The sequence below is a fragment of the Grampus griseus genome (assembly GCF_964374135.1).
Source record: "Grampus griseus genome assembly, chromosome: 14".
NCBI lineage: Eukaryota > Metazoa > Chordata > Mammalia > Artiodactyla > Delphinidae > Grampus > Grampus griseus.
Genome location: NC_139008.1, coordinates 74386164 through 74402452, shown reverse-complemented (window position 1 = coordinate 74402452; position 16289 = coordinate 74386164). Strand labels below are relative to the sequence as shown.

Sequence of the window (16289 nt, the reverse complement as noted above, 5' to 3'; positions counted from 1 at the left end):
TGCGGAGCACAAGCTCTGGACGTGCAGGCTCAGCGGCCATGGCTCACAGGCCCAGCCGCTCCGCGGCATGTGGGATCTTCCCGGACCGGGGCAGGAATCCGCGTCCCCTGCATCGGCAGGCGGACTCTCAACCACTGCGCCACCAGGGAAGCCCTAGAAATGTTTGCATTTTTAACAAAGATGCTGTCAAAGGTGATGCTGATGCTACTGGTTCAGGGACCACACTTGGAGAACCACTAAGCTAGAGGAAGAATGTTCCAGGCGGAGGGAACAGCGAGTGCAAAGGTCCTGAGGAATAATGTTTGGTCATGTCTGAGGAATAGCAAGGAAGTCAATGTGGCTGAAGAGAAGAGTAAATGAGGGGGAGAGGATCCAAGGAGGTCAGAAGAGGTACCGGAAGGTGGACCACATAGGACTTTGTAGCCATTGAAAGCCTTGGTTGTACTGTGAGTGAGATAGGGAGCAGAGGAGTTATATGATGCAACGTAGATTTTTAAAAGATGATTTGCTGGCCGCCATGTTGAAAATAGACTGTAGGGGTCAAGGATAGAAGAGGGAGATCAACGAGGAGACAACTGCAGTCTTGGGGGCAAGAGGTGATGGTGACTTGGATCCTGGATGTATGCTGAAGGTAGAACCGACAGGGTTGGTGAGGGATTGGATGTGGGAAGTGAGAGAGAGAGAAGACAAGGGTGATGCTGAAGTTTTTGACCTGAGCAACTAGGTGGATGGAGCTGCTATTGCTGAGATGGGGAATGATCCAGGAAGAGCAAGTTTGCAGCACAAAATTAAGAATTCATTATTGGACACGTTAAGATTGAGATGTCTACTGGAAATCCACGTGGAGTTCTCAAGGGGACAGTTGGATCTCTGAGTCTGGAGGTCAGGAGCAAGTTCAGGGCTGGAGTTACAACTCTGGAAGTCATCAGCAGAGAGAGAGAATTTAAAGTTTGAGACTGGGTGAAATCAACAAGGGAGTGAGTTTTGGTAGAGAAGAGTTAGACTAGATAATCTCTTGATGTTGGGGGGCTAGACCCCTTCCCTAGGCTGTCACAACCCGACCAGTGGACCACAAGAGAATTTCACAGAGCTCCTGTGCCCGGTTCAACTCCACCTACTTATTAATGCCAACTATGTATAAGACAAAATACTTGGCACTGTTGAGGATACGAAAATGAGAAGTTCAATCCAGCACACATCTGTTAGCCACTGCTTTACTCTGGGCACTGCAGGGGATATAAAGATAAGTAATTGAATTAAATCCACAAATGTTTATTAGCACCCATTATATTACAAGGCCTCCAATGTACTTGGCTCTGGAGGGGTTGCAAAGATGAGTCACCCAACTAAGCAAACACTTATTAGCACCTACTTTATATATATATATAGCCCCAAGCGGATAGAAAAATAAGCAGTTGGTTTAATTCAGTAAATACATAATAGTTCCTACTGTGTACATGTCACTTTTTCTTTTCTTTCCTGTACGTGTCACTGCTAGGTATGTGGGGATACAAAGATAAGCAAGATACTGCCACTGACCTCAAAGGGGTAGCAGATCAGTTTCATCTGTGGTGCCAACTCTGATCGACTGGTAGTGACTGTAGGGCTGTGTTGAGGAGTCTGAGGTCTCATTTGGGCTCAGCAGAAAAGAATGCCACAGTCGATTAGTGATGTCTGCTGGGAGCAAAGGAAGGAGAACGTGGTGAAGGAGAACGTGTATGTGGTGGTACATATACCGTAGGATGGGCATTACTGGACCACAGGATTGGGGCTCAACAGACTGTCGAAACGGGCAGGGGCCCTGCCACAGCTGCTTTCCCATGGATTCCAATCCCTTCTGTGAGCAGCATCTTTAATAGATGGAAAAAAGACTTTCGTAGTACAGTCTGCACTTCTTGGGACAGTCACTAAATAATAGCTATCGGCCAACACTGCTTTCACAAAGCTATTTCCGTTTATTCTCACTGTCCTGGGGAATAAGCAGGGCAGGTATTTCTATCCTCATTTTACCAATGAGGAGAAAAATGCAGAGAGAGATAAAGTAACTTGCCTGAGGTTCCATACTAAGAGCTGGAGCCGGAACCAGACCCAGAACCTGGAATCAGAACCTAAACTACTTGGCTCTGTGTACATGGGAAACAGTCACAACCATCTCTTTAGTGTGCACAGGACTTTACAGCTTGCAAAACACTTTCACATCCCTAATCTCATTTCATCCTCCCAGGAACTCTCTTGGGTTAAGTGCTGATACCCCCATTTTACAGATGAGGAAACTGAGGCTCAAGAGAGGAGGGGAAATAATATCGGGAGGGCACACTATCTGATTCCCAGGTCCCATGCTTGGGAGGAGGGCGGCAGAGAGGAAAGGAGGAAGGCAGGAGGCAGTGTGCTCCCCAGGGGTCTCATTCGGGGAGGGCAGTGGCTGGCTGGGAGCCTCCAATTGTCCCATCTGCAGCTGGAGAGAGTGTGGCTCGACAGCCCTCAGGCCCAAGCCAGGAATCAATCGCTGGCCTCTGCAGAGACAACTTCTAAAGATGTTTTTAATTAAAGTCCAGGAAGATCTATATGTGCAATATCTCCTTGCCTAGCAACGGCACTGGCTCTCACCACCCAGGATGGGGAGAAGTGGGACAGGAGGTTTCTGGTGGAGAGAGGTGTCAGAGAAGAACAGAGGCCCTGGCCCTCAGGAGTCGGCCCCATAGCTTTCTTTGTCTTTTCCATCAACAAATCACTCAGCGAACACGAGCACCCTCGCTATGCTAGGCCCTGTGCCCGCGTGGCAGTGGGTACAAAGGTGACAAATCTACCGTCCTGCCCTCAAGGACCTAGCACATGGTAGGTGCTCCGTAGATATTGGGTGACTGAATGGAACTGAATTAGAAGCCAAAACTGTTTGCTTTCTGCAACTGGCAGAGGGACGCTACTGCAGAAACTTAGAATGTTGCTGTCCCAAACAAACAAGGTGACCGGACTACTCCGCAGAGGGTCCCGTTTAAATGTGGAGAGGATAGAAGAGCCTATGGGACTCAGTTAGGGATAGTAGGGGAGTCCCTTCTCTCAGGGGGACAGATGAGATCCACACACACACTCAAGTGTTGCCCGCCTGGGTGAGTCCGTGGCTACCTCTTTCTGTCCCACTCTCTCTCTCTCTTTGTCTCTCTCTATATCTCTGCCTCTCTTACCCTCATCTCTCTGTCGCTATTCTAATTTCTCCCTATGTGTCTGGGTACCTCTGTTTTTCTCACTTTCTCTCTGTCCATCTCTCTGCACCTCTGTCTCTCTGTCCCTTGTTTCTCTGTCTCTGACCCATTTTCTTGCTCCATCTCTCTATGCCTCCTTCTCTGTCACTTGTCTGTGGACCTGCCTCCTCCCCTCTATCCTCCGACCTCCCCTTCCCATGCAGCCACTTTCCTGAAGCTCCTGTGTATCATTCGTCTGCATTAGGCTGCCTTGGGTGGGCAGCCGGAAGTGCGGTGGAGGCCAGTCCAGTAAGCTGGCATTGTAAGTGACGAGCAAAGAGGGAGTTGGGAGGGGCATGGTGAGGGGGGGAGTTTGAGAAGGGGCTTGTTTCCTGTGTAATCTGAATGTTCCCAGGGACTTGACAAGTGGTTTTTAATTTTTAATAGAAAGCATTCCATACAGTTCCGGCAGCAGCAGGGGGTGGGACTCATGTTTCATAAATGTTTGAGAAGGTAATGGGAGCCAAGGGTTTCCCCAGGCCCAGCAGGGAGGCAAGGGGAGGTAGGGAAGAGGCAGGATGATAATAATTACAAACATCTTCATAATCATGACACTTGGTCACCTTAGTTGAGGACTCTGTTCTTTTCCAGAGCGTTTCATCTCCTTCATCTTATTAAGGGATATCCCTCACCCAGGAGACAGGAAGGGTAAAGTGTTGTTTCCATTTTACGGAAGGGGAACTGAGGCCCAGTCAGGCCGAGTAGTTTTCCCACCGCCACACAGAGAGCCAAGGAGAGGGCTGGAATGAGAATTTGTCTTCAATCCCTGACATCCACTCCACATGACATCACCTTCTCCCTGAGCAGCTGGAGGTCCTGGGGCCCAATTTTGCGCTTCCGTTGGATTTCACAGACAGCAAGGGTTAAAGGAACAAGAAGGGAAAGAATTCTGGCCTGGGAGCCAGAGCATGGATTCCAGTTCTTGCCCCGTGACAAACCATGTCAGAAAACAGATAAACTAGAAATGAGGAGTGGGCAAGGCCCCTCCTTCCTGATACTGGTACCCACGAGTCTCCTGCGCAGGGCCAAGGACACAGACCTAGAGATCTTCTGACCATACAGAGAGAGGAGAAAGGAATAAACTCTTATTGAGCACCTACTACGTGCCTGGCTTCACCAGGCACTTAAATCCATCATCTCTAATTCCCATAGCACCTCTGAGAGGCAGAGTGGGCCCCTCTAAAGTACCAGTGAGGAAACAGGTCAAACAGGGGGAAAGACTTGATTGAGGGCACAGAGTGAGGGAGTGGTGGGATTTGAACCCAGGACTCTCTGATGCCAAAGTCCACCCAGTCTCCATGAAGTTGTGAGGGGCATCTCGTTGTAGGAGTGTCCAACTTCTCATGCTGATTTGGTGGCTTGTGTCATCCTTGCTGCTTCCTTCTGGGTGCCGGTCTCAGTACAGGCACAGTGAGTCCAGGAGGGTGACATGCTGGCTACAGTGTTGTGGGTTTGAATCTTTTCCTACCACTTACTAATAACCTAATCTTGGGAAAGTCATTGAGCCTCTCTGTGACTCAGTTTGCTCATCAGTTCAATCAAAGGCTGGGGCATCAGTTCTCAGTCTGGAATGCACTTTAGAATCACTGCAGGAGCTTTTAAAATCCCCTTGCCTATGCTCCACCCCAAGAGAGCTCTATTAAATTGGTCTGGGATGGGGACCCAGCATCAGTTTTACTTTAAAGCTCCTAAGAGATTCTAATGTGCAGCCAGGTTGAGAACCACTGGTTTCTGTGCTCTCCAAGGACCAGCCTTTTCATAGCCAACATTCCACATGGAGCCCTGGGCTCTGAGATACTGTTTACCCGAGAATCCTTTGGGCAACCCTTCCTATGCCAGCCTGGAATTAGGCCCTTGATCCCGCGTAGCAGGACTGGGTGGCAGCACCATGGACAGCAAATGGCTCATTCTAGCCAATCCCACCCCTGCTTCTGGAAGCCTGGGCTTGAACCAGCTGCCAGAGAGCGAGAATCCTGAGCCCAGTTCCTTGCTGTTCCTCTGCTCTTCCCTCGCTCTCCTTTCTTTGACTCTTCTCTCATTTGTCTATCTACTTCTCCTACGGATCCCCTCTCCTACAGCCTTATAAGGCAAGGTACATGTGTGTTTTGACATCAGATCGACCTGGGTTTGAATCCCGCCTCTCCTATTTCCTTGCCGGATGAATTTAGCCAGGGGCTGTCCTTGCTGCTGAACAAGGAAATCTATTTGAGTTCTCACAGCGATCCTGAGAGCTTGTTAGTAATATTACCCCCGTGTCACAAATGATGAAATTGAGGCAAAAGGGGTTCATTACTAAACATCACTCAGTCTCCGTCTCCTCGTCTGCAAAGTGGAAATCTTAATAGAGCTTACTTCAAGGCTCTATTATATGAATTCCATGAGATACTATACATAAAGGGCTTGTTATAGCATGTATCACAAAGAAGTTTTTAATAAACCTAATCGATCATTATCATTGAATAAGGGTATATAATAATGGGTTTCATTATTAATTTACATTGTCACCCTTCACTGTGTGTAGCAGTTTCCTCATCTGTAAAATGGAATTGATGCAGGATTGCTCTGGAGTCGGCTCGTATCAGCTCATGAGAGCCAAGTATTGATTTTCAGGAGTTTTATGAACCACTTGATACCACATTCATAGCTTGAAATTGGCCATGGTGAGAGTATTTACACCGTAGAAATCAGCAAACACTACAAAGCAGGGAATTCCTCCCTACCCCTCCATCCCCCAGAGCCAATGGTTAAACACGTGCCAGCATGTCCCCTGCATCTACATCAGAGACTTGGTGTGAGGACTGAAGAAGAGAATGGCTGTGATGGCGCGTTGCAAAATGCAAACTGCTGAACATAGGGGCACGGCACAAGGTGGTCCTACAGCGGCCACAAGCCTGGCACCCTTTTGTCTGTGGATTCTGGGGAGCTCCTGACTTGTGAAGAAGGTGGGAGGGCGTGTGGGGCCTTGGGGAATCCGTGGTGAATCACTGACCCTTTGCCATCCCCACGTGTCGGCATTAACTGTAACGGCTGCAATAAAGAAACCCAGATCGGGGAAATGATTCCATCATCCCCGCGGGTGTCCCAGGGATGCAGCCAGGGATAGAGAGAGAGAGCTCATCCTTGTCCCTGGGGAGTCACTCAGCCTAGCACTGTGCCTTGCCCAGGGGGAGAGGGGAACATGCAGAGGAGAGTGACAGGGAGACCCTCTCTCATAACTGTTACAGCAGCTACTAGTTATTGAGCACCCACCGTGAGCCCGATGCTTTATGTATCGTCTCTCATTTCAGTTTGTCCGTGAGGGAGGCTTGATTGTGCCGTTGTATACGGGCATGCAGCATCTGCTGAGAGGACAGCAACCTGCGTTTATCGAGTTCTTAGTGTGGGATGGGCACTGTCCTCGGTGCTGCATACAGAAACCTATTTGAATTCTGAAACCAATCCCAGGAGTTTGGTGGTACTCTCACCCTCATTTCACAAATGAGGAAATTGAGGCAAAAATGGGGTTCATGACAGGCCCAAGGCCACACTTCTAATAAGCGGCAGAGTCACTGATTGTGATTCAGTACACCAGGCCACCATCCAGAGTCACTGTGTGTGTGTGTGCTGACTCTGGCTCCCAGAGGACTTTGGCCTTAGAGAGTCCTGGATTCAAATCCCACCACTTCCTCAGTCTGTGCCCTCAGTCGAGTCTTTTCCCCTGTTTGACCCCTTTCCTCACCTGTAATTTAGAGGGGCCCACTCTGCCTCTCAGAGATGCTGTGAGAATTAGATTTAAGTGGCTGGTGAAGCTAAGCATGTAGGGAGTGCTCAATAGGGTTTATTTCTTTCTCCTCTCTCTGTTTAAGAGGAGGCGCCTAGGATCATGCCCTTGCCCTGAATAGGAGACCCCTGAGTACCAAGCATCAGGAAGGAGGGGGCTTGCCCAAGCCTCTTCCCCAGCTTCTGCAGGCAACTCTGACATGGTTGATAGGGGGCCGGAGCCTCCAAAGAGAGAGGCGCATTGCAGGGCCGGTTTAGGAGGCTGGGGCGGGGGGGACACGGAGAGGGAAATGAGAAATGCAAAAGAGTGAAAAATAAATACATGTGTCTGTCTGGAGTGATCGAGGGCTGGAGGCGGGAGAGGTGGGTGGCCGGCTGGGCTTAGCAGAATTGCTGCAGTAGCACTTGCAGAGCCCCACTCATTAGCCAGGCAGTGGACTGGCGTCACCCCCCAGCGTGCTGCCCCGCTGGCCCAGAGAGCCCAACCCACCAGGAGGGCCCTACCCAGAACCTCAGGAGGCCTGGGCCCCGTCCCCTCACCATCAGGGCACCCAGAAGAGGGCATCTCCTTGAGGTGAGGTCTGAGTCTCATCCCCCTTGGATCCTATCCTGAGCCCCCAAGACTCCCTCTTGGGTCCTGCATCTCACACCCTCCTATCTGGAAAGGTTTGGATGGACCACACAGCTTTGCCCATCCTTCCATTCACCCCCGCCCCCACCCCTTCCATCACCCCCACCCTGTCCAGCCTCACATCCCAAGCCCTGCTTTTGTCAAATTGAACATGATGTCAAATTAGAGCCATCTCTGGGACAGGCCGAGAGGAGCTCCCAGTTTAATGAGGCAGCGTCGAAAATCAATAACTTAATTGCCGCTGTTTGATGGACTTTTATCCAATTTATACTCTCCCCAGCAGCCTACGTGCAGAGCATGAGGAGAAGTGTGTGTGTCGGGGGCGGGAACTGTCTGGGCACCCGGGAGGAGGGGCGAGGAGGGCACCAGGACCCACAGCCAGCTACTTCCAAAGGGAAAGCTGGCCGCTGCTCTTCTGCCTGGGGCCCAAGAGACACTGGCCCCTGAGCCCCAATGAACTTGGTTGTCCTTCTGGGATGCCCACACATCCCCATGGCGGGATGGGGGGGTGGGGGGATTAGGATGTGGGAGGAAGGAGGCAGAATTCCCTTGAGAAATCAGGAGGGGCTGGGATGGGTAGAAGGACCCCTGCTTTGGGAGTAAAGTGCCTGGTTTCCAGTGTTAGCTCTAACTCTGTGATGACCTTAATTGGTGAAAATAACCATTTCCACCACCCACTGAGATACTGCTCTGAGTTCTGCACTGGGAGATTAAAAGTGTTCCCTCATGAACCAAGGACTAGGACTGTCCCCATTTTGCTGGTGAGGAAACTGAGATGCAGGGAGGCTGTCTTCCCTTGCCAGAGTTTTACAGCTGGGAACCACCGAAGGGAGATTTGACTCCAGATCTGACTCCATGGTCATGCTTGTGCCACTGGGAAGGCCCCAGGTCTGGAAGCGGGTTGGGGCTTCATGTGGGGATGAGGACTGTGAGGGGATTGGCTTCAGTGACCTCCGGCCTAGGTCTCCTTTCCCAGTTTCTCTGGGAGTGGGGAGCCAGGGGGAGGACGAGCACAGCGGCCCCAGCTGACCCTTGTCTCGCTTGGTCCCCCGGGCCCAGGCACGTCGGTGATGCAGGTGATGGCCTCGGATGCGGATGACCCCACGTACGGCAGCAGCGCTCGACTGGTGTACAGCGTGCTGGATGGCGAGCGCCACTTCACCGTGGACCCCAAGACCGGTGAGGGGCGGGGCCAGGCCAAAGGGGCGGAGCCGGGGCGAAACCAGAGGCGTGGCGAAAGGGGCGGTGCCGGAGGGGGCGGGCGGAAGTCTCTCAGCGTTCCAACCAACAGTGCTGAGGTGTGGACAGAGGATACCGAGGCATCTTTCTGGCTCCAGGAGACCCCAGGGTCGCGGAGAGGGAGGGCGACCAGGTAGGAAGAGAGAATGACCGAGGAGCAGAAAAAAAAAATAGAGTGGGGGGCGCCTGCAAGACTGGTGAGGAAACCAAAAGGCAGGAGGCTATCACTATGGGCCCCCTGAAAGGACTTCGGAGGTCTGAACTCAGTGGCCCCTCTTGCCGTTGGAGCTGAACTGAGGCAGGCGTGTCCGCAGCCCAGACGGGGTCGGTCATGGTCATAAGTGTCGCTGGGGGCCGGGGGTAAGGGGGGACGGCCGTCGGCCGGTGAAAGGCACCTTTTCGGCAGTTGTGAAAGCTGTTCAGGTGCCAGTTGTTAAGGATCTGATGGGAAGACCGAGGCCGAGACGGTTAGGAAAGGATGGCTTCTTGACTTCCTTGCCCTCCCCGCCATTACCAAGCAATGGTGCAGCACTCCCACGCACCGTCCCCCACGTCACTCACTCTGGGGCTAGAACCTGAGTACATCTCTGAGGGGCCTCGTGAGAGTGGCAGGGAGAACAGAGGCAGGAGGCTGAGGCTCAGAGAGATGAAGTGGTTCACTCAAGGTCCCACAGCTGGGAGCGGCTGCCGGTGACAAGGGCAGTGCTCTCACTGTCCCAGGGACTGGAGAAGGCAGGGGATGAGACATCATACACCACACAGTGTTCATCACATGCCTTCCTGGGGCTCACAGTTCAGTGGGGGCAGGGGGACAGGCATCCGTGTGGGTAATCAGGAGGCAAGTTTCTTGGAGGCGGGAGCAGCAATCTCCAAAGGATAAGAAAGTGTTGGCCAGACCGAGATTCAGAGAAGGGCATTCCAGGCAGAGGGCATGGTGTACGCAAAACTGGGAGGAGGAGAACAGCCTGAGGCATGAGGGGAATTTTAAGCAACTCAGGACTGGAGAAGAGGCTTGTTGAGGGGTAATGTAGAGAGGCTGGCAGGGGCCTGACTGCCCCGTGTGAGGCGGGCTGAAGCACTTGGATTTTATTCTAAGAGTGGTGGGGTGGGAGGGTGTTTGATGCATTTGGGTTTGGGGTTTTTGTGTGTGTTTGTTTTGTTTAGGCGGAGAGGTTGAGGATTCCAGTCTATAATTGCATTCTCTTACACATAATATCTGCATTATTTTTTTCTCCTTGTGAAACTAATACGTTTTAGAAACCATTCAAACATTAAAGAAATGTTTTTTAAAAGAGACAAAGGAAGGAAGGAAGAAAGGGCTTCCCACCCTCATCCCCAGTAATTGCAACCCCAAAGGTAGCCACTTGGTATATATATCCTATGAGACCTTGAACTCATTCACTTGTAAAGTATTGAGGTTTTTTTGAAAAAAAAATAGATAATACATTTCAAGGTTCAAAATTCAAAAAGTCCAAATTTGTATTTAGTGGAAATTCTTCACCCCCTCTAGTCCCCCAGCCACCCAGTCTGTATCCCCAAGGCAACCAATGTAATTTTCTTGTGTATCTTTCCAGAGCTATTCTATGCATGTACAAGAAAATAGGTACATGTATTTGGTTTTTTTTTTTTTTTACACAAATGGTAGCTATAAACACACACTATACACACTGCTTGCCTTTTTCGCTTAACAATACATCTTGCAGATTATTCCATATCGGTACATAAAGAGCTTCATCATTCTTCTGTTTAACAGCTGTTGTGGATACACTAAAATTTATTTCGCCAGTCCCCTATTGATGGACACTTACGCTGTTTCCAATCTTTTTCTACGACGAACAGTGTTACAGTGCATAACCTCATACATAGATCATTTTGTGCTTGTGTGAATGTATCTGCAGGATAATTTTCAGGAAGTGGAAAAGCTGGGTCAAAGAGCATAGTGCGTTTGGAATCTGGATAGATGATGAGGAAATGTACCAGATTACACTCCTGAAGACCCAATTACGAGAGAGCCTGTTTCCCTTCCCCCTCACCAACACTGTGGATTCATTGATGACTTTTAAGCAGGGAAGTGACATGCTCAGGTTTTCATTTTAACAAGATCCCTCGGGCTGCCACTGTATAGCATGGCTCAGAGGCAGGAACTGAATTCAGGGAGACCCAGGAGCCTGGAGTGCCCAGCAGAGAGCCCCGAAAGACAGAAGCCAAAGCCTGCGCCCTTTCTCAGCACCCACCCAGACTCCTTAACCTGCTGCATCTAGTTAGGGAGCCAGAGATGATACGGGATTGGTAGAGAGGGTTAGTTGAGATACTGAGGAGGGAGAGTGAGGGATGACAGTGAGAATCTGCAAAGGGCAAACCTTGGAGGCCTGGATGCATGTACGGGACTATATTCAGGGAGGAATCTGGGGGTTCCTAACTTTGGAACCTAGGATGGGAAGGGGCACCACCTACAGAAACAGAAGGAGGAACGTGGATTAAGAAAACTGTCTAGGGACAGAGGAGTTACTGAATGTGTTCCAGGATCTGATATAGAGCTAAGTAATTCAATTTTAACTATATTGGCTTTAAGATGAGAGAAGAGGAGGAAAGAAACATCTAGGATGGGCCGTCTGAAATATGGGCCTAAAGCTCCAAGAATGGTTGAGGCTCTTTAAGCTTTGGTTTCCCCATGTACACAACAGAGGTAATAATACTCATGTCACATGATTGTCGTGAGGATCCAGTGGGAGAGTTCATTCATTCATTCAGCAACTCTTTATTGAGTCCTGTACATGCCCAGCTCTGCTCTAGGCTCTAGGAAGGCAGCAGCAGGGAAACCCAACACCCTACCCTCATGGAGCTTTTATTTAAGTAGGAAATACAGAAAATAAGCACATAAACATACAACATAATGTGGAGTAGCAATGAGTGCTAGAAAAACACATAAACAGGGTAAGAGAGTGGACTTAGACAAAGAAATCAGGACAGGCCTTTCCGGGGAGGTGATGTTGGGACTGAGTCCTGAATGAAGTGAGGGTGTGAGCCACTTCGTATCTAGGAGAGATACTGACATGCTCAGTGCAATACGTGGTACATAAACGTAAACCAGGGGGATGATGGGGATGATGATGAAGCCTTCGTCCATTCAACCTGAGGAGGTGAAGTCCTTAGAGTTGATCAGCTTTAAGGTGGGGAGGAAAAGACAGAACACAGAAATAAGGGAAGGGCCAGGATTGAGTCTGGGAGGTGGCAGGGGTGGGCAGATGAAGCGTCAGACTCCAGAGTGAGAAGGATGGCCAGGTTCTAAGAAAGAACATCCCCCACTGCAGAGAGTCGGGAGGAGGGTGGCAGGCGGGAGGCCGTGGAGCCTGGGAGGGCAGAAACAGTTCTCAAGAAGCCAGAAAGTGGGCACCAGGCGAGGTAAGTGAAGAAACACAAACAGCGTCCTTGTTTCTAGGGTCCATCAACTTTCTCTGTTTGGAAGGGTCTTTGTAGACATTGCCCAGGAAGGACCCGATTTTTCCTCCCCCTTCCTTCGGCCCCATGGTAGGAGCCACCCTGGTGCCATTTGCAGCCCCAGCTCCATTTTCCCAGCCAGGAATATTCCGCTCATGCGGGTCTATATTTAGCAGCTGCTGCGAGGTACAGTCTGTTCTCGCTGTGCAGATAGCAGGGAGCAGAGCCGGAACAGGGCCTGTGAGGAAGGTGTGAGGGAGGGGAGAAGGCGGGGCGCCACGAGGCTCGTGCCAGAGGAAGAATTAACTTGTGTGTTTTAAAGGCCAGGCCTGCCCGTAGACCCCCAACAGGGAAAACAGGGATGGCATTTGCGGGCTAATGAGGCATCACTTGGGCTCCAGGGCCCCTTCTGCAGCATTTGCTGTTCTCCCCGGGGGCGGGGAGAACAACAGCTGGAACTGGGACGACTGCTGAGGACAAGGCTGTGGGTTGCCGGGGCCAGGTTCTCATTACCAGCCCCCGCTCACCACCACCCCAGCAAGAAGAGAAAGCCTCTCTCTCTCAGAGACTCCAAGATATCTGCTGACAATTCTCAATTGAGCCAGAGATGTTTGCTTTTCCTGGGAGGGAATGAAACTAACCTTTGTAAGTACCAGATCCTGATCAGGGTGATGTACTAGATCTGGTTTCTGCCTTCATGGTGCTTTTGTTCCAGCAGAGAAGCCAAATACAAAGAGACAACTACACCCAGGCTGCAAGAGGCGGGCAGAGGGTCTATGGTTGTAGGTCAATAAGTCAAAATGTTTATCGAACACCTACTATATGCCGGACCCTATAGATAAGATGATGGATGGACAAGACCAGCATGAATCTCAGCCCTTGTGGAACTGATTTATGAGGTCCTCAACCCAGGACTTGAGGAGGGAGAATCATCAAGGCATCTCCAAAATGTGGGACCTGCTGCTGGAAGCTTTGTCTCATTTAACCCTCTTAACAACCCTTCCAACTGGGTATCCCCATTTGACAGAATAGGAAACAGAGGCACAGAGAGAGTTAAGAACTTGCCCGAGGTCAGATAACGTATAAATGGTGGAAGGAAGGCTTGAATCCATACCTGTCTGACCCCAAAGTCCTTCAAAATCCCGAAGTGCCTCTTATCTGACTCTGTGTAGCCCTGGCACATAGTAGGCCGTCAGTAAGGGTCTAATAAATGGGTCAGTGAGTGAATTTTCAGAGCCAGATGGTTTAAGAACAACTTCATCAGCTGATTTGGGAATTTTCCCCCAGGCCCCCCAGGAGGGCACCAGCCTCCAATATGCTTCTCCCAGCATCAGGAGTGGGAAGTGGAACAGAGTAGATAGCAAAATATGCCATCAGTTCCTGCCATCCCTGAACTGCCTCTTGGTAAAGTGACTGTGCTGGAGAGAGGAGGGGTCTATTTCCCTGCCCTTTGAATCTGGGCTGCCTTATGACTTGCTTTGGGCCAATAGAATGTAGCAGAAGTGATGTTCTGCAAATTCTCAGATTAGGCCTTAAGAGACCTTGCAGTTTTCACTCTTCTCTCCTGGAACATGGGCCTGAGACTACCATATAAGGAAGCCAGCCCAGCTCAATGGAGGATGAGAGAGGTCTGGCCAATAGCCAGGGTCAACCGCCCGGCAGGTACATGAGGCTATCTTGGACCTTCCAGCCAGATGACCCTGCAGTGAAACGCAGCTGTGTGAGTGAGCCCCAAAGAGGGACGGCCTAGGGAGCTCGATTTCTCTGTTAACCTATCTACTGCTATATGACAAACCGTCCCCAAACACAGTGGCGTAAACAGCACCGATTTATTATGTGTCACAATTCTGTGGGTTGGATGGGCAGTTCTTTTGCTGGGGTCACTCCCATGGCAACAGTCAGCTGGCAGGTCAGCTAGGACAGCTGGCATGGCTGGGCCTGCCACATGGCCTTTCATCCTGGCCTTCTTCACAGCACAGTGGTCTCAGGGTTCCAAGAGGACGAGCCCCAATGCACAAGGGCTGATCAAGCCTCTGCTTTTGTCACACTTGCTAACGTCGCATTAGCCAAAGCAAGTCGCACGCACGGCCAAGGCCAGAGTCAGTGTGGGAGGGGATGACCCAAGGATGTGGATCCCAGCAGGCACCCTTCGTCAGGAGCTATCACCATAGCAACCTATCACTGGGTGTGACCCCAGGAACAGGGTCCAGAGGCAGCATGGCCTCAGGGTACCAACCTCCTAGTTGCCCAGAGATGGCATCTAATCACACACTGTTTACCTGTTTCCAGGTAAGAAGACTTCAGTGTCCCCAGTTCCCCTAGAGCTGGAAGTGGCAGGGCAGCAAGGAGGCCAGCCACATAAGCATGGCTCCTCACCCACAGGGGTACACCTCAGCCAGACCCCTGCTCGGAGCCCCCTCAGAGTGAGGGTCGCTGAGCTTCTGGTCCACAGGCTCACAGATGTACAGCGGCCCCGATCCCATCACCAGCCTCCGCATCAGTGAGATCCTAGGTGTAAATGACATGCACAAAGCTTAGCACGTAGTAAGTGTTCGACTGGCCCGCACCCCTCCTGCCTTTCTGCCTGGCTCACACCAGGAGCCCTCTACCGCGTCTCTGGCCCAGTGATCACTCCCCCGTCAGTCCATCTGTCTACCCTCTCCTTCCTCCCTCCCACCCTCTTTCTCCACCCCTTGCTGTCCGTCTGCCTCTCTGGTGTCCCTGAGAAGCTCTGTTCACGCTGCCCTTGCTGTTCTTCGTCTTGCTTTCTCCCCGTCTTTCTCTCTTTCTGTTTCTCTCCAGGTCTCTGTCTCTCTGTGGATCTCTGTCTTACTGCCTCCGCCTGCGTGTGTGTATTTCTCTCTGGCTTTACTGCTCCCCTCCTTCTTTCTCTCTTTTTCTGTCTCTGTGGGTCTCCCTTTCCCTCTCCTCCCCTCCTTTCCCTTCCTCTTTGCCTCTGAGTGTGTGGCTCTCTGTCTCTTTCCCCTCACTAGATTGCCCTCTGTCTGTCTCTTCTCTCTCTTCTTCCCTCTCTGCCACCTTCATCCTTCTTCCTCTCCTCTCTTTTCCCTTTCTGCTCTTTCTCTCCTTCCAGCCCCCCAGGGGAGAGGACGTGACAGGCCCACATTCCCAGTACAGCCCCTGCTGTCCAGGACTGCAAACACTTAGCTAAGAGACCAGCCAAGGCCTTGGGCCCCATGCTCATCCCTAGAAGGGCATCCCTCTGACAATCCCAGTGTTGAGGTGCGGCTCCAGGGGGAAGGGACAAGGGGCCTGCTGCGTGATTGGAAGCATGTCTTGCCTGATTAGGACTGAGACGAGCACGGGGGCTGTCTCATGAGCTGAGACGGGACCACATAAACAGCATTGCTCTGTCAGAGGCCTGGGCTCTCCCCTTGTACCTGGTGGTGGGGGAGGGGGGGGATACCAGGCAGGCTGGGCAGGGACCCTCCGTCCTTACAGTGGTCCAGCAGAGCAGTCCACAGCATGGATTCTGGCCCCAGAGTGCCTGCTGGAATCCTGACTGTGCGCTTCCTACATGTGTGACCTTGGGCCAGTGCTTAACCTCTCTGTGCCTCCATCTCCTTATCTGTAAACTGGGTATAAGCAAAGCACCTTCCTCCCAGGGGTGTTGAGAAGATCAAATGAGGCAGTTCACTCAGATGCACATCAGGGTCAGTTATTGTTGTTATTGTCACATGCAATCCTCGTGAGATGAAACTCTGAGCCAGTGGTTCTCAACCGGTTTTGTCCCCAGGGACCATTTGACAGTGTCTGGAACTAGGGTTGGGCAGGGAGGGTGCTGCTGCCAGCGTCTAGTGGATGGAATTATCCTGCCCAAAATGTCCATGGTACCAAGTTGGAGAATCTTGTTCTTTAGGGAGGTATTGTGATTGTCCCATTTTACAGATAAGGAAACTGAGGTTCAGAGAGGTGAAGGGATCTGCTCAAGATCACATGGTCAACAAACGGCAGATCTGGGA

The 16289-nt window shown here is 51.2% G+C and overlaps 1 protein-coding gene across 1 annotated transcript in view; it reads left to right on the top strand.

Annotated features, from left to right (window-relative positions):
* CDH22 (cadherin 22) overlaps positions 1-16289 on the top strand; it is a gene marked incomplete at both ends in the record, with an annotated part of 70103 nt that overhangs the window by 14413 nt on the left and 39401 nt on the right. Inside the window, one exon of the mRNA XM_082671084.1 lies at positions 8689-8808. Coding sequence (XP_082527210.1) covers positions 8689-8808 — 120 coding nt within the window. The remainder of the gene's footprint in view (positions 1-8688; positions 8809-16289) is intronic.